The 24050-nt window shown below is 40.4% G+C and overlaps 1 protein-coding gene across 1 annotated transcript in view; it reads right to left on the reverse strand.

The window, feature by feature from the left end:
* LOC117050025 (cytochrome P450 7B1) overlaps window positions 1-24050 on the reverse strand; it is a 94905-nt gene continuing 70855 nt past the window's right edge. Inside the window, exons 2-6 of the mRNA XM_033155308.1 lie at window positions 22488-22624; window positions 13317-13913; window positions 12641-12847; window positions 5419-5597; window positions 1-858 (exon numbers count right to left, since the gene is read on the reverse strand). Of these exons, the coding sequence (XP_033011199.1) occupies window positions 571-858; window positions 5419-5597; window positions 12641-12847; window positions 13317-13913; window positions 22488-22624 (1408 nt within the window). The 3' untranslated portion in view covers window positions 1-570. The remainder of the gene's footprint in view (window positions 859-5418; window positions 5598-12640; window positions 12848-13316; window positions 13914-22487; window positions 22625-24050) is intronic.

Consider the following 24050-nt stretch of genomic DNA (forward strand, 5'->3'; position numbering starts at 1 on the left):
ACACACACTGCCCCCAAATATTTAGAGTAAAGCAAAACAAAACCCTCAGTCCCTCCACTATGTTAATTTCCAACTAGAAAAGTGCTCAAAATCCCAAATGAGATTCTGTGTGAATTGATAAATTTGTGTAAAAGGACTGAGTGGGCATAAGAAGCAAGTTCTGTTGATGTCGAGTAGTGTTCTTATGGATAATAGCAAGTGCCAAAATAAGAGAGACTGTTTGAAGAAGAGGCAGACATAGGTACTTTGCCAGCCCAAGCAGCTATACCACACAACCCAATAGGTGTGCCTTCTGATCTCCTGCACTGCCATACAGTATTGTGCTACAAAAAAGGTAGCCACACTGAGGGCACTGATGCAGATAGAAAACTTGTAAAAATAGATTATTTCACCCATCCCATCAAAAATTTAAATTAAAATGGCAGCAATATGAATTTATTTTTTTAATCAAATTGTGGCAGGCCTCATCCATAATTGTAAGGACACCAGAAAGATATGGCAACCGTAGTGCAAAAAGACAGAACAAAACCTGAGTAAGTTATTTGTAATGTTGGAAACTGTATTAGAGTATTAATTTCTTAATTTGTAACGAAAGGCAATGTCAGTGTCTGGCAAGAGTATACCAAGACCTATTCTACTCTTGTCTTGTCCAACTTGCTTTTCTTCTGTTATTTCCACATCAAAATATGTCAACAATAAAACCAAGAACAGCTTAATTTCATTCACTGCAAAGAACCTGCCAGGACACTTGCTGATTCCAGAGCCAAAAGGCATCAGAAAGTATTTCAGCTTCCTTCCCTGTTTGTAGAAGGTGGTTTTCTTCTTGCCATCCTCTATGTAACGATCAAATTTATACTTCTGAAAAATAGAGATTGTGAACTTTAATATAGTTGTATAAATATAGTGATTACAACGATGTCAAGATTGATCTGAAAAGCAAAAAAAGAATAAGCAGTGGATTTCTTTCTTACCCGTGCTACTTTTAGAAGGCAAGGTTGCACCTCTGTCTTAAGCACTGTGAAAATGCTCTGGGGAGACAGCTATGAGTTCAACTCTGGAATCACATCCAGAGGCTGCACATTTTGCCATATTACTTTCCCCACATATCTTAGACTCAACTCATGCACTTTTGCTTCCCAGAATGCGGTCAACACAAGTTGACTCTTACTGACTTTGCTCCTTCTGATCCTGAGTCGAGTGCACACATACAGTTGATGACAAGCTACATCCAGTGGCGTAACTAGCCACTAGGGTGCCCAGTGCAGCGCGCACGTCCTGCAGCTGGGGATGGGGCGAGCCGCCCATGGGGGTGGGGCCTGCTGCATGGAGCCTCTCCGCTGCCTCCCCCTTAGCTGTAGGGCGGCTGAGGGAGAGACAGTGGGCAGATGCAAACCCCACACTGCCATTTCAGACAGCGCGGAGCCTGCAGGTGCCCAAGCCACCACGTCACTCCCAGGAGAGATACATGGCTCGAGGAAGCTGCAGGCCCCGCGGTAAGTGTTGGTCCTCACGGTGTGGTGCCCAGTGCCTGCCGCATCTCGTTACGTTTGCTGACTGAACAAAAAAGTTTTGTGAGCCCAATTAAAAAAAACTACTCCTATTTTTGTCATTTTGTCACACACACCCTCAGTGATGACATCCGGGGCGGCCCGCAACCCCCTACACCTGCCTTCCTCTGCCACTGGCTACATCCTTTCATTTTTCCAACACAACCCTATGCATATCATTCCACAATTAAGCTGAATAGGACTTTCAGGACTGCAGCCCTAGTACACTATTTATAGGCTGCATTAGTCCATTCATGAAAAATGATGTTGGGCAGAAAGGCCATTGAACTGTGATGATCCTGGTTTTGTCAGATCCTTTCCAGAACTAAAAACTATGATTTGCTAGATTAGTATCCCAAAAATTATAATACATCCTTGTAATAAAAAAGGAGTATTGACTCTACTTAATGTCACTAATCAGAATTCATTTTACATGAAATGATGGAACATAACACCCAAAGAAGTAGGGAAACAATTACAATAGCTGTGCAACCCTGTAAACACACATGTGTCCACAGACAAGAGTTTTTATGTGAAAAGGGTGTATTGTGAGTCTTGAAGTACTCTGTGAAGTAGCTAGGAAAATCCAAATTGGGGGCTAATTTCCCCTAAACAATCCAAGTCAGTTAATTTTAAATTAGAAAAGTAGTTACTGCAAAATTAGAAAAAAGGGTCGAACAATTAAGGATTAGGGGTGGAATAACATTGAGCATAAGGAACTCTGAGACTTTTGCCCAAATTAAGTAAAGGCCAGTACCTCTTTAGTGGAGAACTAAGTAACTTTCATGTTAAATAATCAGGAAGCAAAGTGGTAATCACAAATTATCAGAGACAGGGCACAGAAGGAAGTCGACTTCTCTAGCTCCTTATGTCAGCGCCAGTTTGTGTGAAAAATGAGCTGCTGTAAATATATATAAAAGTAATAGTCCAGATTGAAGCACCATATTTCCCTCTATTGGAGCCTAAAGTCTACAAATACTAAATGGCGCTAGTCTGATCTCCATTTGTCCTGTTTTCGGGAACCTAATTTAAAGCAATTAAAGAATTAAAGAATAATTCAAATTCGATTGATTATACACAAATTCCAATCAACTTAAGCAGAAGTGGCAATTGTGTACCCCATCATAGTAGCTCTTGCAGTTGAAGCTTTGAGAGATTTTTCTTAAAATGTAAACAATGCATATCCTTGAAGATGTTCTGGAAGATGCAAACATCCTCTGTCAAGGAAGTGCTTCTTTAGTGAGGAAAGCCGAATTCCCATTGCAATAAGCACAATATATATTTATTATCAATTTTCAATTGTATTCACGGATAGCTTTCGTGGGTTTATCCAGAAGTTGACTCTGGAAAGGGAGAATTGCATTTAAATCAAGTATACCTATGTATGTGACGTTTTGCACTACCATTTGAAGGCTGAGTAGGAAAAGGTTCACATGGGCTTTGTACAACTGCAGGCAAGAATCAAGATTAAAACTTTTAGATGTTCCAGTGGAAAGGCTTTGGAAGATCCAGCAGATCTTGGTGTCAGAGGACAAGAAAGTGGTATACATCCACCTTGATCCTTATACCTTCTGTGCAGGGCCGGATTTAGGTTTGATGAGGCCCTAAGCTACTGAAGGTAATGGGGGGGGGCCTCTATATGTCCAGCTGTCCTTGGTTAACAACAAATGATTGCTGGTTTTTTGTGTTGAATATATGCTATATGGTAATTTATGGACCTAATAGGTATCTAAAGTCATTTGCACATGCAGAATGTAGGCACACTATATATAGAAATGAGCAAACCAGTGATATTTTAGGGAGCAGACTAGCAGACGGGGCCCATTACTTACATCATAGGAGCCTACACAACACAAAACACTGTTGCTGTATGTACCGTAGGTTTTATTTTATTTGTTTTTTATCTTATATTTTTGAAAAGTACATCCAGTTTTCCCCCCTTTAAATATTTTTGGGGCCCCCAAGAGAGTGGGGCCCTAAGCTATAGCTTGTTTAGCTTATACGTAAATCCAGCACTGCTGCTGTGTGAATAAAGCTAACTGTTTTGTTATAAGGTCTGTTGCTTGGACAAAAATGGATCATTTAGTGTGGCAGAATGTACTCTGCCTATTGACACCAAGCAGTCATACCTTGGTTTTCAAACAGCTTAGTTCTCGGATGTTTTGGCTCCTGAACGCTGCAAGTCCGGATGTGAGTGTTCTGGTTTGCGAACAATTTTTGTAAGCCAAACGTCTGATGGGGCTTCCACGGCTTCTGATTGGCTGCAGGAACTTCCTACAGCCAGTCAGAAGCCACGTTTTGGTTTTTGAATGTTGTGGAAGTCGAACGGACTTCCAGAACGGATTCTGTTTGATTTCCAAGGTACAGCTGTACTCTTTTTGGCACCTGCTGAAAACATTTTTGTTTAGACAAGCCTCCCCAGACATGTAGAAGGTGGATATATGCTATTACAGTATCTGTTTTTAGTTTGTTGCTGATTTTAGCATTTGAATGTCTCAGAGTTTTCTCTTTTTTTACTGATGATTTTATTGTTTTATTTTCTTTGTATACCAGTTCTAGGTGTTTTTTTGTTTTTACAATTAAGCAGTGTCTTAATTTTATGGAATAAATAAATAAGTGTTAAGTAATGCTATGCTCATATGCCACAACTAGTATGATTGCAGACTCAGCCAAAAAGCCACACAGAGGCAGTAGTACAAATGTAAGATGGGCTTTTTCTGCCTTCTGAGTTTAAGCAGGAACAATGGTGGAAAATAATAATAATTTAATTTATTACTTGCCTTTCCCTCAGGGCACGTTACCATATTAAAACACAACATTAAAAATATTTTGAAACAACTCATAATGCCTGTTTTCAGATCAGAGCCCTGTGATATTCTGTGTGATGCCACAAGTAAAATTTCACCAGATAATTCAAGTGATTTTACAAGTCTATACAGTGGCAAGCAGTCTTTCAAGTAACCTGGTGCCACGTTGTTTAGGGTTTTACATGTTAGTATAGTGTATTTAATCAGTTATTTTATTTATCATAAAGGGGGAAAAGCTCTTCAGAGTCATACATGACATAGGTAAATCCACAGTAGTCATTTCAGGGCTCTGTTTGTTTAATAAATACATAAATCTTTGTTTGTCTGTGGCCATCTTCCTCTAACTAGCAAGAATTTCTCAGTCAAAATCTAGGGAACATGACTATGCAATTTGCATGCAGGTGATGAACTTCTGGAGCTGTATTAAGGCTGAGCTAGGGTGGATTAATTTCCAGCCTTTGATATTCATTAACTTTAGCTTCAGATGGGGAAAAAAATACAAGGAGATGACACAATTACCCTCAAAGCTTCACTGCCGAGCAACAGCTTTACAATCTTGAGTTCACAACGCCATACTAATTGACCACTAAAGGGCCAATCCCTATAAAGAGAGGTGAAAAAGCATAAGGCTCAAGAAGACACCGCTATTATAGGGGCTTTAGAGAGTCAATGATGCTTTGGGGGCACTTAGCTAAATGGCCCACATTATTTGCTCTTTAAGCCACCTTCTATTATCCAGCCTTCTTTGGGCATCCAATGATCCACTTCCAAACAAAGCCTACATTTAGCCTCAAGTTTATGGTAGTCAAGGCACAATTGTCAGTTTCTCTCAAAGGGGTAGCAGTCAGCCTCATCACCATATTTCTCTCTTCAGGCCACGAATCCTTTGACCTGAAGGCACCTTGGAAAGATCTGAAAGTAGGAAGATTTGTTCCACAAGAAGGAACAGCACTCTCCACCCCCACCCTGCTTTCTTCTTCTTTTTTAAAGCTCTCTATATTACAAAATGCCTGGCTGCTGAAATGTGCCTGAAGTGGTATGTCTAATAGCAGCTGAATGTTTACCTTGGGATCTTCGTAGACCTCGGGGTCCATGTGCAGAGTTGGAGGGTAAATTGCTACCCAATCTCCTTTTCTCAAGCTGACTTCCTGGTTCTCTTCAAGCTTGAGAATAAAATCTTTGCTGGCGATGCGGATGTTTGTGGAAGATGAGCAAAGTCGGAAACTCTCGTTGATAGCACTTTCTGAATATAAATAAAGGGGAATTTGGGTGCGGGGAGAGAGAAAGAACCCCAAAGCATTAAAGATATAGAAGGAGATTGGAAGTTATAAGCTGCTACAGCTGCCAAAATTTGACAGGTCTACTAGAGCAGGCTACCAAAGAAAGCAGTGTGTGTGTGTTTGTGTGTGTGTGTGTGTGTGTGTGTGTGTTAAAAAGAGGTAATAAACTTTCCCAGAGGGCTAGAGAAGAAGCTAAGCACTTCTGAACTTTTAAATATAATCTTTACCGATAGAGCCAATGAATTTAGTTAGGCTCTAGGCAGTGCAGTGGGTTTTGGGTGGAAAAACCATTATCTGGGCATCATGTTGAAAATTCCACAATCAAAAGAGATGAATGCTTTTATGCATTTCCATACATTTCAGGGATTGGGAGCAAATACCAGGCATAGCTTCAATGGCTCTGTTCTGCCTGCTTTAAAAAACAACAACCATGCAAGACTGCAGCCATGCATTACAAAACCATCTACTTGAATAACCATACAGTCATATGTGAGGCAAGAATATTGGGAATTGAGGAATCCTTCGTAATATCTACTGCCGGCTGAGCAAATTCAAATTAGGTGTGGACAAGTTAATGGGGGGAAGCCCATATACAGCGCAACGTTTTGACACAAATCCCAAACCTTTTTCCAGAAGCCCACCTTAACTTGGAAGGCTCTAGAAGGCAAATGTCCTTGCTTTCCCAGTGGCCTTCACCTCTTGCTCCTAGCACGACAGATTTTATGGCTAATTTCCGGCAATTTATCCTGGCAGTTTGAGGAGGAATTCCTTTGGGAATAATATGCATAATTTGCATAAATCATTCTGATAGCATGCATACCAGCATGTAGCTGCTGTCTGGGCCCGCATCTCTGACTATATAATCAAAACTGACTATCTTTCCACCAGCGAGGCTGGGCGCCATAATAGGCGGCATGACTCCTTCAAGTCATCAGTGTGAAAATTAGTATTTACAAAAAAAAAAAAACATATGAAAAGCCCCAAAGCAGAGCTTCCTTCTCACCAAATGATTCAATAGATGGTCGCTTTCATTTTTTATTTGGAATATATGAGAAACCTAAGTGGTATGTGAAGCCCTGTGACCCACCCCCTCAGTTAGCTTACTAGAGGTGGTAGACCCCAACAGCTAGTTTACTAGAGATAGTAGCATCCCCAGCATGGAAACCATCTGAAAAAGATAATAACAAGCGTTCTTTCACTAAAAATTAAATCTGTTGCAGGGTGCATAGCAAATAAAGTGGCCTTGGATGCTTTCTCGCAGGAGTTTTTTCCTTAAGCGTGCATTTGTCTAAAGAAATGAGGCTGCGGTCAGCTCTGTGTGGCCAGCGCCGTGATTCAATGTGACGTACAGTGAGGCTGTGCATATTCTTTTGGACTGCCTTCGTTACTATAATCAGGGAGAGTCAAATCGGCTTGTTGGTGACGAAGCCAGAAAAGAACTCTGGTTCCAGAACACGGCCTCTACTGCAGATAGCCACAAGGCACCTGACACGATAGATTTCAACTGGCAGCACTCTGGCAACAAAAAACTTTACGCAGTACAAAGGAAAAAAAGGTCCAGACTCCACTCCTCGGCTGTCTCCCGCCGAGGAAATTCGAAGCCAATAACACCCTTTTAAGTCGGCAGTGTGGAAATGGTAGCTGACATACGTAACGCCATTGTGCGCTGATGGATCCAAACCGGTGGGAGGGGAATGAAGAAAGCACAGCGGTGACAACAACAGCCGTGGCAGCAGCCGAACGAGCAAAACACAGTGAAAGTGCCGCCGCTAAAATGGGTTTCTGCTGAGTAGCACAAGCAACACAGCCATGTCAGATTGGCCGACATCCTCCCAGGAAGCATGGCAAGTCGTGCTGCCCATTGCGGTATCGCAAATGACAATTGGGCAAGCACATCCAATGCGGGAGCTAATCACAATAATGGAGCTCAGAGTGTGGCTTAGTGGTCAGATCATAAATGACAAATCTGTTTTACCTTCCAGGACCAGCTATGTGGGGGAAGGCGAGCTTGGCTCTAGCTCTGAGCGATCATGCCGATAATCCTTAGATGACAAAAGTAATGAGTCACATTATGATCAACAAAAGAGGATGGAGCTTGTGTGGCTCTGCGGCAGCCTACCATTAAAATAAACAAACAAAAAGGACGTTTGTTTCGACGTTTCACCCCCCCAAAAAAAACCCTTCCCCGACAGCCTCTGTACGGATGCCCGAAATCCACCTCGAGAAGAATGACAACTGGATGATAAAACTGCAGCCTGTACTTGCTGTTGTCATACTTCAGTAGCCACAAGCCAGTGCTCCTGTCAGACCAGCTGGGTAGCTGGGGAGGCCTTCCATTCTGCACCATGAGGTACAGTAAATTATCCAGCACGGTAGAGCAACATCTGTTTCTGTGCTAGTGCCGAACAAACAAGGCAATTTAAAGCATACCAAGGGATAACCAAGCAGCAAATGAACATGACCCTCATTTCCCCCCCTTCCTACACACACACACGCATGCACACACACACACACGAGATGCCGAAACTTTCAATGCGCACAAAAAGGGGTTTTCAGGAATGTCGACATTTTCTATGCATCGAGAGACCACAGCCACCTCAGAGTATTTTTGGAATTTTCCCACTTGTCTCTCCCCCCAAACTCCGCTCACTCTTATATACTCTTTCAGTTTCACCCTGGATCTTTTTTTAAAAGTTGAAGCCGTTTCAATATACTTATAAATATTCAGTCTTTAAACCTAATTTGCTATACTTAGTTCACATGCCTTCAAGCATTTGTCTTCCAATTTCCACTGAATAAATGCGTACTAATGAGAAATAGAGCAAGCTGCTGAGGCAAAGCTGGGCGACTTGCGCCTGGCCTGCCACCAGCTTGTGATAGGCAGGCAAATTGAGTTAAAATGAAAAGTCTTGTCAGCTGAAATACAACACGGTAGCCAAACAGCAAGCTGTCAATCATCCAGCCAAAACAAGGGACTGCAGGTAATAAAAGGTCATTGTGAATCATTAGTGCATTTGGCTTTTGTAAGCAAGTTAATTTTAATTAAACATGATCTAGATCTGTAACTGTTTAATAATAACAATATTAAACCTTACAGCACATAATGGATAGTTAATTTTATACTAAGCATTCAGCAGGTAAATAGGAGGACCCTGTAAGTATCAGGAGTGGCATGGAAGAAAAAAAGTTGTCGGGGTATGCAAATATTCTAAATATGTATTTTGTTCATCCAGGGTGATGTGACTACATAATGTCTAGATAGAGAAGTGATTATGTAGCTGAGAACTGAAAACGCCTAAGTACATTATAGCATACAGATGTATCCCCATAACATGTCCATTCAGTCTTTCAGAAGTGTTTGCAAAAATGACATACCGGCTGGTTTTTGTTCTTCTACATCTTGCTGAAAATAAAGTCATTACTGAAGTAGCGCTCTTTTTTTTTTTTTATGGAAATGCCTGGAATGCAATAATGCTCCAGGGAAAGTATAATTCACAAAAGGAATGTATGCAGCAATTAAAATTTATGCAAATAAAACATGACCCAAGCTAAATGCGCAGTGACGAGGCATAACTGTTTAATCTGTTTTGCTTCCTTAAATCTTGGTGGTAGTTGTAAAAAAAAAAAAAAAACCAAAAAACCAGACCATTTCTGTGTATCTGTTTCTAAATTAAAGCTCTGCAGCTGATTAACCATAGTGGCCAATAATACATGTCACTGGGAATGCAAAAGTCATTTTCTGATTTCTTTGCAAAAGAACATGCAGCACCAAAAAAAGTTGACTGGAGAGTTATGGACATCCCTGAGGGGGGAAATGTAAGCTAGCCAATGGGATCTGGTGAAGTAATATTTTCCTGACACTTTTAATTCTGTGATAAAGCTGGTTACAGCGATTCCTAAAAAACAATGTTACCAGCACCTGGAAGATTTCTCCTGATCTGCTTTAAGAATACCCGGTATATATTATTTGTACCAAGAAGTAATTTTGTAGTGGCTCTCAAGCAATTTAGAAACACTTGGGACTAAACAATCAACAGAAAACTGCTTTTTTGTTTTTGTTTTTTACTAGCTTTTAGCATCACCCATGTGGTGATTTTGTAGTTGACACACGGCGCCCCCACATCTCAGTGGTGAGCATGGATTCACCATCTTTTTAGTCATAGACTGTTATGTCTAGAGGGACGGAATGGAGATGAAGGAATCACAGCATGGAAAACCAAAAACAAAGGGCAAAAATGCTGTTTGGATTTTTTATATATATACAAACAGGAACATGTATGTAAGGAGGATTATTTGATAGAAAAGCTTTGACTGAAGAGTTGTACAGTGTTTCTAACTGTTTTTATATATGGCTACTTGTACACCACTTAAGAGATTATCGTAATTAAGTGGTATATAAATTGTGAAAAACAATGACAAATGATCATGTGTATTGTTTTATTGCTTATTTATTTAAAAAAAATTGGATACCCCTGTGTCTTTAAAAAAATCTAAGTGGTTTATAGCAATTAAAACATAAAATTATAAAATTAAAACCATAAAAAAGTTTGAAGCAGACATGGTTTACTGTGTATGGGATTCTATATGGAATTGCTTTAAACTGCTTTCAATGATTTTTACACTTTTCTTGTTTTATGGTTGTAACTGTTTCATAATTGTATATGTCATTGTTATGACCTGCCCTGGGAATGTATGTAAAGGGGAATGTGTGCATTGAGGGTCTTGCAAAATGGAAACACTGATTTAGGCAGCAACACATGAGGTCTCTACAAGCTCTTCTGCAAACAAAGCAAATCTGACTCTATTTGTATGGTCAGGAAACTTGCTCCTGACTGTAGCTGTACTGTGGACCGCAGAGGACTATCACTCATTATGCTAGAGAAGCAAGATTGGTGTTATACAATTGCACACATCTTAAGACACATACCCTTACACAGCTATTTGCATGTCCCAACACTTATGCTTTATTTGATGCCAAAGGTCTTTGAATATAGAGAGGGTATATTACAAGTTCTGATGAATAAGAGTATTAGGTCACTTGCCCCATGAAGAGTGTATCGCCGTCCAGTCTCATTGCTTCCCCTCACATTTTTCACTCGTCTCCTCTTACAAATATAGGCTGATTACACACTGGACTTAGCCTTCATTGGCAGATTTCTTATAATCCTATGAACTTGCTCGAAGTAATTTTAAGTAAGCCCCCATATAAAGTATATTTTATCTTTAGCTTGTCAAATACTTCAGTAATAGCTGGGATAGCATTCACCATCTTTTCCAGAAGCAAAGAATAAGTGTTCATTGATTTCAGGGCCAATACACTGTGGGAAAATCATTCCTTGAGGGCATGTTTTGAACAGCACTTCTCATCAAGTGCATAAAATATTATATTAGAGCCATTAAATCAAATCTTATTTGCATTGTAATAGAAACCTCAAACTATTTATTTATTAGAGTTAGCCTGTTTAGTATATATATTTAACAGGCTTACTCGAATAAATAAATAAACTGATTAACTCCTAAAAATAGAGAGAATGAGCTAATTCTTCAGTACATAAAGAATAGCATAGAATGAGTGACAATGATGTAAACTTGTTGCTAAGATGTCTCAGTCCAGAGGCAGCACTGAGTTGGGGAGTCAGCAAAGCACCCATGATCTTGGTTGATCCCACAGCTACAACACCAAGCATATTTACAAGTACCTAGGCATAACTGTGTTGAACATCAGAGTTGTTGAGATGAACTGAGATTACCAGGAGGGTTCTAGAAATATACCTAGAAATATACCTGAGTACTTGAACTGAGGCTACATTCCTACACTACTTACCTGCAATTGGTTCTTTGAACCAATTCAAATACTTGGAATGGGACTGCACTGCCTGTACTTCAGAATGCAAGAGGTCAGCGGCGGAGGAAGCTGCTCGGACGCCTGGGGCGGCACGCTCACGAACAGGGCGAGGGCGGGGTGCACCGCAGGGCCTCCGGAGTCTGCCTGCCTCCTCCCACTCAGCCGTCCTACAGCTGGGGAGGAGGCAGTGGGCAGACTGTTTGGGCACTGTGGATCCTGTGCGTGCCCAAGCACCCGGGAGAGACGCATGGCTCGGGTGCGCTGCAGGCCCCGCCATGAGTGCTGCCCAGCATTTTGTCACCCACCTCAGTGGTGACACCCACTGCACACCACTTCCTCCGCCCCTGCAAGAGGTGACAGGAATTAGTCATTGAAAAGTGACCTGACGGGGAAAAAACCCTCCTTACTTTTCAGACCTCCTGACCTAGTTTTGTACATGCAATTATATACATACATATATGTTTTCATATTTCCATTGCGACACATTTCATGCTAATTATTTATTGCTTAAAGACAGATGAGGATCGTACATAATCTAGAAAAGCTACTAAGCAAAAAACAAAACAAAAACCCTTCCCCTCCAAGTAACCGTGCTTAAAAAAATGGGAGGCTAGCCAAGTTTCCTCACACTCTGCACACACCTAATGTTTGTAAATAGCTATTTTTGTCCTGAAGATATTTCCTTCTCTTTCTGCTAAGCTTGCAAGCTGCCAATCTGTGGCTCAATTAGAAAACACACTTTCTTTTATGCTTTAAAAGCTATCATCGTAAAATGTAATTATATTTTTGGGCTAAATTGATAGTTCCAAATACTTCTTTTCAATTTGTCTTCCCAGTATAGCACTGATGTCTCTGAAATGCATTACCACTTCAGCAGATGTTTAGAATCAAACTCCATGTGCATAAACTTTTGGTAAATAACTGCAAAGCTTTGATTCAGCCTTTTCCATACCTTGCCTAGTTAATTACCTGGGATTTTTATGTTTACATGCAGCAAGTGTATCTCCAGCTATAAACTGCATAATTCATAATTGATGTAAATGGCTGTTATTATGTCAATTAAGCAGCTGTGTTCTCCACCTTCTCACTAAATAGAATGGGTGATAAACGGAGTTTACAGGGAAATACCTACTTTTCTTCAGGAGGGATAAAATAAATTACCTAGGTAGACCAGGTTGTCCAATTGTTCTCTGGTGAGGCGGATGCAGTATCCAGGCTTCCTTTCTTGACCTGTTGACTGCAGCAAATGGTCAATTTCGTCACGCACCGCTGCAAGAGCTTCTGGGTGCCGCAGAAGATAATACATGGCCCAGAATGTAGCTGGAACCGTGTTTCCTACAGAGGCCCACATGAAGGCAAAATGATGTGCTGGGAGAAAATAAGTGAAAAGGAAGATTAATAGCGTTTATTACACTGATTAGATTTGCAGTGTGCTAATTAAAAGATGTTAGGACACAGACCCAGCCAAGGATCAGTGAATGCTAATGAGGACCAATAGGCTTCTGAAGTCTAATTTTCTGCTTAATGAGAATAGTTTGAAATGTAATTTCAGGGTGGGGGCGAAATAAAGGGAGGAAATGCAGCTGAGTTATAATCTCTCTCATTATCACCATTAAGTATCTTGTTTTACCACCTCAGCCAAAAAGAGAGAGAGAAAGAAAGACAGAGAGAGAGAGAATCAATTATCATACAGGGTTGTTTAAGAGTAAAACATTTTATCATTAGCCAATTAGAAAAAACATTAAAAATGTTCAAGGTCGCCATTTTGCCATTTTATTTCAAAGGTCTCTAGTAAATTATCTGATTCTAGACAAGCAATCATTAGAAAGTTTGCTACCTGCTCTGTCGTGATCTCCGAGTACTTCATACATCTCAAATAAATCTTTTCTGAATTGGACCACTTCTGAAGCCCCCAACCATCTTGCCATGTTTTCAGGTAAAAACACATTGATAAGGTCTTTCCGGATACTCTTGGCAGCACCTAATAATTCAATGGGTACATTGGCAGCTAAATAGGAAAAGCTGGCATCAAACTTATTAAACTTGTCTCCAATTGCTTCCACAATGCTGTAGTCAACTGCACCAGGATCCTTTCCGTACAGTGTTAAAAAGCTGGCTTCGAACATTAAGGAGAAGCAGAACTTGTTCATGTTCCCCATTTCCCAGTTTGTTGCTTGTGAGCACATCTTCTCAAATAGACCCTGGAGGTTTTCCATCATGTGGTCCGAGAGCACGTCCAATGGCCTGCCCAGAAGATACTGATAAGCCTTGTGCACATTCTCATGCATGTCTGGGAGATCATCATTGAGGGTGGTTGGATGGTCAAATGCCTTGGTCGATATCTGATCAGCAAGTTCTTTAAATTGCAGATACTTGCTGCTTTTGGTCACAGAAACAAACTGCAGGGGGTTCATTATGAATGTAATATATCTGCCTGAAAGAGAGAGAGAGAGAGAGAGAGAGAGAGAGAATGGTTAAACTCAGTGTGACAGTTTAAGGCAACAATTCTTGTTTGAGGATTGGCCTATGTGGCAGTGCTGGAATAATCACTATCTTCCACGTGTGAGAAGTGAGATCATTTGCAAGATATGCGCCACAGATACAGTGCATTGAAATAAAATGCAGGAATTAATACAGAGGCTTACATCCAATAATAAATAAAACAGTATATACAAATGGATGCCTAATCAACAAACTAATGTGACAAACTATAAATTGTGCCTAAAAACAAATGCATTTTAAGCATTTAAGTATTCCTCAGCAGTAAAAACAAAAGAAAAAATTCACCATACAATTTGCCGCAGTAAATCTTGCCATTTAGCTAATTAGCCGGGGTGATATGGTGAGCTAACCACTCATGACAGTGAAATGTCTATGCACAAATAACAGTCATACTAGTACTAAGGAAAGCAGTATTACAATGGTTGTACTCAGTCACGTGTACTTTTAGAAAATTGTCCAAAGTTCTGTTTTCACATGTCAGCTATAGGCCTCAAAACATGACTTCATTACTTGTATGTTGCGCCTGTTGACAAGCTATGAATGGTTGTTCTAGGTTCTTTTTATACAATTCTTTATTTTTATTAAACAATATAACCCATATGGCGAATTCAAACACATCTATGATTTATTGACTAGACATGTGCCAATCTTAAACCCTATTTACACCAATAAGGTTTATTACCTAGTAAGGTTGGTTAGAGCCAAGATGGGGAACCTGGACTTCCATCAACCCAGACAACATGGCCGTTGGTCATGGATTATGGGAGTTCTAGTCCAACAACACTTAGAGGGCAGTTCTATGTATTCAGATGTTCAATGGATTGCATGAGATCACAGCCTAAGCTATAATCAACCAGGCTCAAGATTCTAGGAAAATTATGATTACTGTAGCTGGTTGATGCTAGTTATTGATTCTACTCATAGACACACACTTGGAGTCAATTAATGCCTTCAGACTGAGAAAGGGGAAATTGCATGCCTGACCATTCATCTTCATAGTAAGATAGACTTACCGGACACAATAGTTTCCACATATGGGGAATTTTAAAAAACCCAAACAAATAACAAATAAAAACAAGCATTCAACAATCTAAACCCCTGAAGCCTTTATTTTTAAAATGATTTTAAAGTTCAAAGAGAGATGCTCTAAATGCTACTGCTGAACATACAGGTCAGCTGTCTACCTCATTTTTGTGGTGGTGTCCATTAGGTTTGGAATATTTCAAAAAGTGAAAATCCAAAGTTGTTTAGCTTTTTATTTTATTTTATTTTATTTACAAAAGGTAATTCGCCAAAATATACCCTTCCATAGAGACTGACGGGGTGAAGGGCAGGGCCAAAGGAGCCAGGGGTAACATTAGACAGAGCAGGAAACTAAGCACAAGGCTGCAATGCCTGTTTACATGGAAGCAAGCCCCACTGAACTTACGACTGCTCTACATATCCCATCTATACCTCTATCACTGGTAGCCAGGTACACAAGAGGGCAGGAGTCCCACACTTTAGTTACCTAACAACGACAAACTGCACCTGCTTGAATTTTCTCTTGCAGGAGTTCTGTACCAGACCCTTCAAATGTCCCTATTTTCCATAGGGACAGTCCCATATTTACAGAAACTTTCTGATTCCATCCCAGAACACCCCTCTTTTCCTTAGTACATCCCTATTTTCATCAGGGAAATGTTGGAGGGTATGGAGTTACGCGACCCCCTAGCCAAGAAGATACGCAGCTGTACAACCTTTAGAAGACACCTGAAGGCAGCCTTTTAAAGGGAAGTTTTTTTAATGATTAGTGTTTAATTACGTTTTTATGTATTTTGGAAACTGCCCAGAATAGTTGCAGCAACCCAGTCAGCTGGGCAGGGTATAAATACGAAAATTGTTGTTGTTATTATTGTTATGGAATAGGACGTCCCCTATTTTCATCGGAGAAATGTTGGAGGGTGTGCTATCCTTTTTGAACTTGACACCTCCATCCAACACACACACACACACACACACACACACACACACACACGCTGCTGTATGGCATAAACGAGGTTTAGACTGCTCTGCCAGTTAGTACCATAAGTGCTAAATTCTTATTTCTAAGTAAATAGCCCTCAGCAAGTACTGTGTGCCTTCAAGCAGGTAGACCTCAGCAACACAGTTTGTTGCCTCTCCCTCCATACCTTGTTTTCCTCCTGATTTTCTCTGAACAGTGTAATTATTTCTATCTTAAAATAATAAAGGTTCTGGTTGGGGTTGGTGGAAGATTTAGCACAGGATATTGGGACACTGCTACGGTTTCCAGATATAGGATGAGAGGTGCAAAAAGAGAACCCCTGTATTCTACTATTTATATCCCTTCACCTCCTGAAGTCCAAGTTTTTCAGACTATTCCCTACCCCTCTTCTATGCAACCCTGGGATCCTGCCCACTAATTCCGTTGTGCAAAATGACTCAAACTGGTACAAGCAACCTTTCAAATACAATCTCAGTGCATATGAACAATAAAAAACTCATCTCTGAACAGTTTGTATTCAGAAAAAAATAAAGAAGAAACATCTTCAGAGTTTTGCCCAAAACTCTTGAGAGACTTGAGCATTGTAATTTTTTTTCCTGGCTCCAACCCAATCTGCTACAATGAATTCATCTTGGAGTCGCTTTTTATTATAGGCATTAAAGTTGTGACCAAGAGACTGAAAATACTACATTCTGCTCTGGTATTTAACAAGCTGGTTTTGAATGCTATTAACCTGAAGATGTCAGCTAGCTTCCCAACTTTGAGCATTCAGGGTAAACAATTTAAGATTTCTTTAAAAATTAATTAATATTAATTTAAACCATCTGCCCACCATCTGCTATTTTCAGATGAAAAAAAAATATGAGCTGCTTTTTGTGATCTTCACTCCAACATTTTGCAAAACAATTCCCAATTCTTATATATTTAAATATCAACATAATTTCAAGCAAATAATCATTCCAGGATGGGCAACTATCCTGTTTTGAATGCACTTGCTTGGAATAAGGTCCTATATGATACTAATATGGGCCCCTAAACTACTTCCCTAGGAAATACCTGTATCTGAAACAGTTTCCAAGTAGATTTGTTTAGGACAGAGCTTTCAGTATCTTTATAAACACTTGTTCATTGTAACTACTTTCAAAAGCATGCAATACAATCCTGACAAATAAAGTGTCAAGACATCGACACCTCAATTACTTTGCTGCGTTTTTGGTTATCACATGCCAAAAAGTGAACCCCCTAATTTGCAAAGTCACTGCTGAAGTCAACACAGTGACTGAAATGGAAGAAATAAATTGCAAAATGCATTTTGCATATAAATTTAATATGGAAAAGTAATTGCATGCTGAATCAAATTTAGTTAATTTACAATAACAAGGCACCCACTAAAAACCATTTCCCAATCATTACTTTAAAGGGAGAATGGGGGGGGGGAGAGAGAATACAACCCACAAGCATAGCATTTGGGGACAATCTCTCTGCACAAAGTTCCACAGATCAAATCCTTTATTATAAACCAATTTCATGAAAAGGGTAAGGCTACAATCCTACATACTCCTGTGTAAATATGTCCAGGATATTGCTGCATGGTCAATTCATTTCAATTCATTTAAAGACTTTGATCAGAATCATACCCATATGGTTTATAATTGTATTTGTTTTGACACTACCTGCTGCAAAGAAGCAAACTTCACGTTACCCCAGCCCTAAATTTGAATGCACAAGACATGTTAGGCGCAAGGCCTGCTGGATTGAGCATGCGAATAATAATGCACACTGCACTCTGTGAGTCCTGCCTGGCTCTCAGGATTGAAGCCAACACATTCTGGACTGGGCAAATCAGCCTGTTTAAAACAGTCCTTTATGTTAACCTGACCATTCTGCTTTGCATTACAGAATTGAGTGGGCATCACAATAATCTCATTACTGCTGTTATTTACACTTAAAAACATGTCGCAGCAGACACTAGATACTGTATTTATTCTGCCCCAATTAATTTAATTAAAAATAATTTAATTAAAAATAATTTAATTAATTTTAACAATTTTAAAGCATTATAACACAGTTATATATGCATTTTCCATAGCTAATGGTGATTCACATAAAAAGAAGTAACATAAAAATGAGCCCAGGCAATAAAAAGCACACACAAACATAACTTAGCTGTGCTTATTTTTGTTGGTTGTAAAGACTTTGTTTCACTCCACTCCACTCCCCACCAGTAAACATACATAGGTGAAAATAGATTCTCTTTCCTACATTTACTTGAAAACAAGCCCATTCCTTTCAAACTCATCCTGCCACTTGGCCAGTCCAGTCTCAGCCACAAATACCTCAGAGGAGCTCTGCTTTGTGCTATAAGACACCGAAATCCATCACCGCAAGCTCAGAAGCCAGAGTACCCATCTGACTGGTTGTGGGAGCAGGTTCCCACATCTGCCAAGGAGTTCAAGGGATCAGAGCACAAGTCTTCCTAAAAGCAGCCTGCTTTCTGTATTAGATCCATTTATACTAGGTCCACAGTGACAGTTAAATGAAGTTCTCCTTACGAGTCTGGCAATGTCTGCTGATGCTAAAATCTCTTCTCCCCAGTGGAATATGAAGAGACATGTCTGTATGGGACAGCCATGTAGAAACTCCTTACTGCCTAATAAGCAGAGTCAGCTCTTCTATTTAATTGTATGAAAAGAAGTAAGTAAAAAAAAGAAAAGCCACTTCTAATCCTGGAGACTAAATAACTCTTAAGGAGTTTTGTGTTTTTGTTTGTTTGTTTCTGTCCATTTGCTCCCAAACCTCTGACTTCTGCTACAGTGTCTATTACAAAGACTTCACAACTGCTAGTTTGTATTGTATCTTTGTAGCAAAAAAGCACAGTGTGCAAGATAGGAAGAACGAAGTCACTGGAGAATCCTGCAATTTTGGAAGTAGTGCAGCAACAATGAGTATTTTAATACTGCTAAGAATAACATCACATATAGCATATAGCTGTAGCTAGATAGATGATAGATAGATAGATAGATAGATAGAGATGTTGTTGTTGTTGTTGTTGTTGTTTAGTCGTTTATTTGTGTCTGACTCTTCGTGACCCCATGAACCAGAGCACTCCTGTCTTCCACTGCCTCCCGCAGTTTGGTCAGACTCGTGTTGGTAGCTTCGAGAACACTGTCCAACCATCTCGTCCTCTGTCGTCCCCTTCTCCTTGTGCCCTCAGTCTTTCCCAACATCAGGGTCTAGATACAATGGAATGTTTGGCATGGGCTACAGCATGATCAAGTAATATTATATACACTGATGGGGTTTTTACTGTTTTTAATGATTTAGCAATGACTGTTTAAAATAGACTGATCCAGAAGCAAATTATGCCGGTGTGTTCAAATTCAAGCTGGCCCACTCCTGAACAACTTGATAGGACATGTTCCCTGGCACAAAGCAAGCTAAACTTGGAAGTAAAGTCTTTATGGTTGCAGAAAGAGTTACACTTCAAGGTAAGAAGGACAAACGCTCAGAGGATGAACCACAAAATGGCACCCCTCTCTCTGCCAGCGAAGAAGGGTTGGGTGAAGATCTACATCAGGAACAAGGAGGGAATAAATATCTACATTGGGAGCTGCTGACCCTGTGGATCCTGCCACCTAAGGCACTCTCTCTCTCTCTCTCTCTCTCTCTCTCTCTCTCTCACACACACACACACCCTCATCACTGGGCCAACCCTGCTTCAGGCAGATACAACAGCAAAGGTGTTTTAAAAATATCACCTTGTGGAGTTTGTGGGGACTTGTTTGTAAGTTAGAACAGTAGTGGGGTGTGAAGCGGACAAAGTGCACTTTTGTCAAGGCTGCAATGAAAGGTTTGATTTATGCAAAATATGCAAATAGTGCATCTGAGAAAGTGGGCTCCGTTCACAAATGCTTGTGCCAACATACATTTGTTACTCTTTTAGCAAACCACAGGACTCTTCAGGAGTGCCAGCTTGGCCCCACAACTGTGGGTGCCCGGTGCTGTGGGGGTCATGCAGTATGCATGGCCCTGGCACCAAAATCTGTGGGTGCCCAGCTCCTTCAAGGGGAATTTTGTGGGTGCTCGGGCACCTAGGGCCCCGGGAGTTGGCACCTATGGGGCTCTTGGTTCCTTTCCTTATGACAGATTAATGTGTCTTCCCCTTTGAGATTCTTCTCAGCATTGCGATAGAGGCAGACATGGCTTTATGACAAACAGAGCAAACTTTTAAGATTTGCAGCGCTGTCATCTACCTGGAGGATCAAGAAGTACAGGTTGAGTCTTTAAGTACCACTGTATAGAAATGACAGGGTTTTTTGGAGGGGAGATAGGGAAGATGATCACATTTATGTAATAGTGGTCTTATTAGGAAGATTTTGCTGAACTGCTGACAATGATGTACAGTAGCGATTCGTTGGAATGACGTTTGGGGAAAACGATTCTGCTGCACCACCACACAAAACCAATTAGAGAACTATTTTCTGCGACAGGTCAGGAATTTACATTGTTTCTTGTGGAAAGATGTGCTTTTTAATTTCTTTATTAAGATGACATCCATGTCCCTTGAGACTTTTCGGGATGACAATCATTTGCTCATCACACAGGAAAGTACAATCAGTGAAATCATGTTACCAGTCCAGGGCAACGCCAGAAACTCCAAGCATCGTTCCACATTTTCCAAATGAACTACTCCGGGAACCAATAATTAGAACAATATATATTGGCAGTATTTTTTGACAGGACCTTTAGCTACACACCAAGCAGAGAAAGTAATGATAGAGCATACACATCAGTACTGCTGTAGATTATTTGATCGTTCTGTATATGTCAGTTTTGCCAATTCAAAAAGACATCACGAGATGATGTGTATATTGGTATTGGGGGTCACGATGCACAGTGCTTATTACAGGAGTAGATTTGCTTCTCTTTCTCCTTTATGAGCTGCAGATATTCAGTATTAACAAAAACCAGGAACTGTCATGAAGTAATAAAAACTCTGATATTCCTGAGAAACAATACTATCTATAACTCAGTCTATTCTGCTTACTATCTCATGGCATAATAATGCATTACTTAATTTACTGACCAAAATTTCACAATTTGCAATTAAAATTAATTTAAAATAGTTTATTTAAAATATGTTCAGAAGTACAGTGTGTTTTTGTTTTGTCCGGATGTCAATTCTTACATTAGATACCTTGCTGGAGTGTTTACTTAGCAGCCTGATGAAAGTCTGACAAGCTGAACTTCGGCTTATATTTTGCAGATTTCTTTACTGCTTTTGCCCACATTATTCGCCCCATTTTCCTTCCCACAGCTGATGAGGAGACCTTTGCCTCTCCACAGGAGACCAGATGTGGAGCACCCAAGGGACCACTGCCGCCTCCCCCTTCTATCCACAAAGCCTGCTTCCTCTAAATCACTAAATTCCCCACCACCATCATTTTGTGCCCACCAAATCAAAGCACTGGGTTAGTAGACAGCTTATTTTATGATGCATGCTGTATACAGAGTTCTGTGTTCCCTGTGTGATAAGCACTTCAGCTGCAACCCTGTGCAATGTTAGGATGCTTAAATTCCATTGTTGTCAGTAAATTTAAGCAGGTTTTTTTGTTTTGTTTTTGGATCACAGATCTGATCTTTGCAAACCTAGGTGCACCCTCGCTTAGACGGTAAAACCTGTGTAACTTTGATGCATGATGGTGTGTAACTACAGAATTGTGTACAAGGTAAAGATTACAGAGATAGGAGCAGCTCCTGTTATTCTGCATTTATGAAGATGTGTGTTCAGAGCTATGGGTCATTGGAGAAGTAGTTTCGCTGTTCTCATTCTAATGAATCAATGAATTAATGTGTCAGTCACTTTTCTGTGCTACTGTCAACTCCACTGTAAAAAATTAGACAGAAAGACATTTTGCTTTAAAAAAATAGCCATTGTCTAAATATGATCTAGCATTTTCTGCTGTAGATGGTGTAATTTATCACTTTAGCAGAGAACAGAATATAAAGAAAATAAAGATAATTCATGTTTGGTAAAAATATACATTTTATGCATATGTGGTGTATATGTGCAAATACCCAACTATACAGTTAGTTTTGCATATTCTATTGTGTTCTGCACTGATGTTCGTTAAAGAGTATAATACAAAATAGACTCAGTGTAAACGTAACTAATGGCAAATAGCACAAAGCAGCCATGGGCTCTATTCAAACTGACCTCAGCAGATCATACGTCCTCATCTTCAAAGGCCTAGTGCAGGCATGTCCAAAGTCTGGCCTGGGGGTCAACAACTTTAGTTGGCCCTCACACATGTTCACTTCATCAAATCTGGCCCTCTTTGAAAAAGGTTTGGACATCCCTGGCCTAGTGGAAGAAGTACTGAGGAAAGCTACTCCTCACTGAGGAGACTGGCATCTCGGTGAGGCAATTACTCCAAAGTTTCTCATGTACTTAAGCATATCTTCACACACGCTTAAAGAACGAAATAGCATGTTTCTCACCAGCAAGATGGACGGTAAAAACATCTCCATATTTCTGTTGCAAAGATAACAAAAACTTGGTAGGATCGTTTCTAAAATTCAGGGCTTCTCCCAGGAAAGGAATCCAACCATTTATTAAGGGTGCCTCTCCTGGTCTCCTGTAAAATAAATACGATACATAGAAAGCATTGTTAATTCATTTGCATGTTCAGGCCCAGAAACCTCCCCCCTAAATAAATCCACACATGACTCAAATATTTGGTTTGGGTTTTTGGCAGAATTTAGGCCACAACTTTATTGATTACAGAAAGTGAGTGGTTGCATAGGCTCTGGTTTGACTAGCTCCCTGCCATGCAGATAGCGCTCACCCAGGGTTCCAGCATAGGTCAGCCAAGGGTGAATACCTGGATAAGCAGAAAGCCGGGAGAAGGCTATCTCCGCCACCCAAATGTCCCCCTGGACTCAGGCACCAGCACAACCCCCTCTCAGGGGTTGACCAAACCACTGAGTCCCTGGATTCCTTTAATGGAATACTCTTCACATAGGAATGGCGAGAGTGTTCTCCTATCCCTATCACCTGAACCAGAGCCTATCTGCAACCTTACAAGTTGTGACGATTTGCTACGCGGCAGGCAAAACCCAAATGGCAACAGCCAATCAGCTAAGTGGGGAAAATTCCTGCCGTGCCCCTGTCCCAATGACAGACGACACACGACGGCATAGCAAGGTCAAGCACAAAAGCCCTGAAAGTAGGGAGAGGTGGGTGGGTGATCCGAATGCACATGCCGAAAGAGGAAACTCTGGGTCACGTGCATAGGTATAAATAGGTCCCTTGATCCATTTGAACTGTGCCCCATTGGTCCGATTAAACCCAGCATCGAGGGACCTTCCAATCAGGTGTTGTGGCAGACCAATCGAACCCACCCACAACACAGGGTGTCGGTTTCTAGGTCTCACCACAATATGTGCCCTCTTTTGAGGGTAGACCCAATTTGCCCAAGGAGATGAACATTTCATAATTTTCTGAGCTGGGTGTGGAGAATCTAGTCCAAAGCTCTTTGTATTTCCAGGTGTGCACAGGAAAAGTCCTATGCATGCAGGGAAGAAGCAGGTATGGGGCAGTCCCACAGAGGAATTAACATTTGATTGTGGGAGTTGCATATACATCAAAGCTTCTAAGAGTGTCATAAATCCATGGATTGGGTCGATTATCTTCAGTGTAAAGTAAACATTGGAAGAAGAGAGAGCTTGATTCTCTAGGGGACCAATTCAAGGGGGGAAATATAACTGTAATTAACCCACAGCTCCTTTTAAAAATCTATCTAAGGTTTTACAAAGATGCCAAGTCTTTTATAAAAAGGATTAAAACATATATATAATGCATTAAAAAGCCTCTGATACTATTGTCCCATCTGGAAAAGTGACTTACACTGCATACAGAGCAACTCAATTTGATTAATCACAAGATATTTGCTAGCTTGAATCTAATCAAAGATCAAGGGATCACAAGCATCACTACTACCATACACGGCATGGAAATTTATGTGGCTGGATTAACCCAATCATAGCCTCTCATAAAATGAT

Source organism: Lacerta agilis, chromosome 7 (assembly GCF_009819535.1).
Source record: "Lacerta agilis isolate rLacAgi1 chromosome 7, rLacAgi1.pri, whole genome shotgun sequence".
In the NCBI taxonomy this organism is placed as follows: Eukaryota; Metazoa; Chordata; class Lepidosauria; order Squamata; family Lacertidae; genus Lacerta; species Lacerta agilis.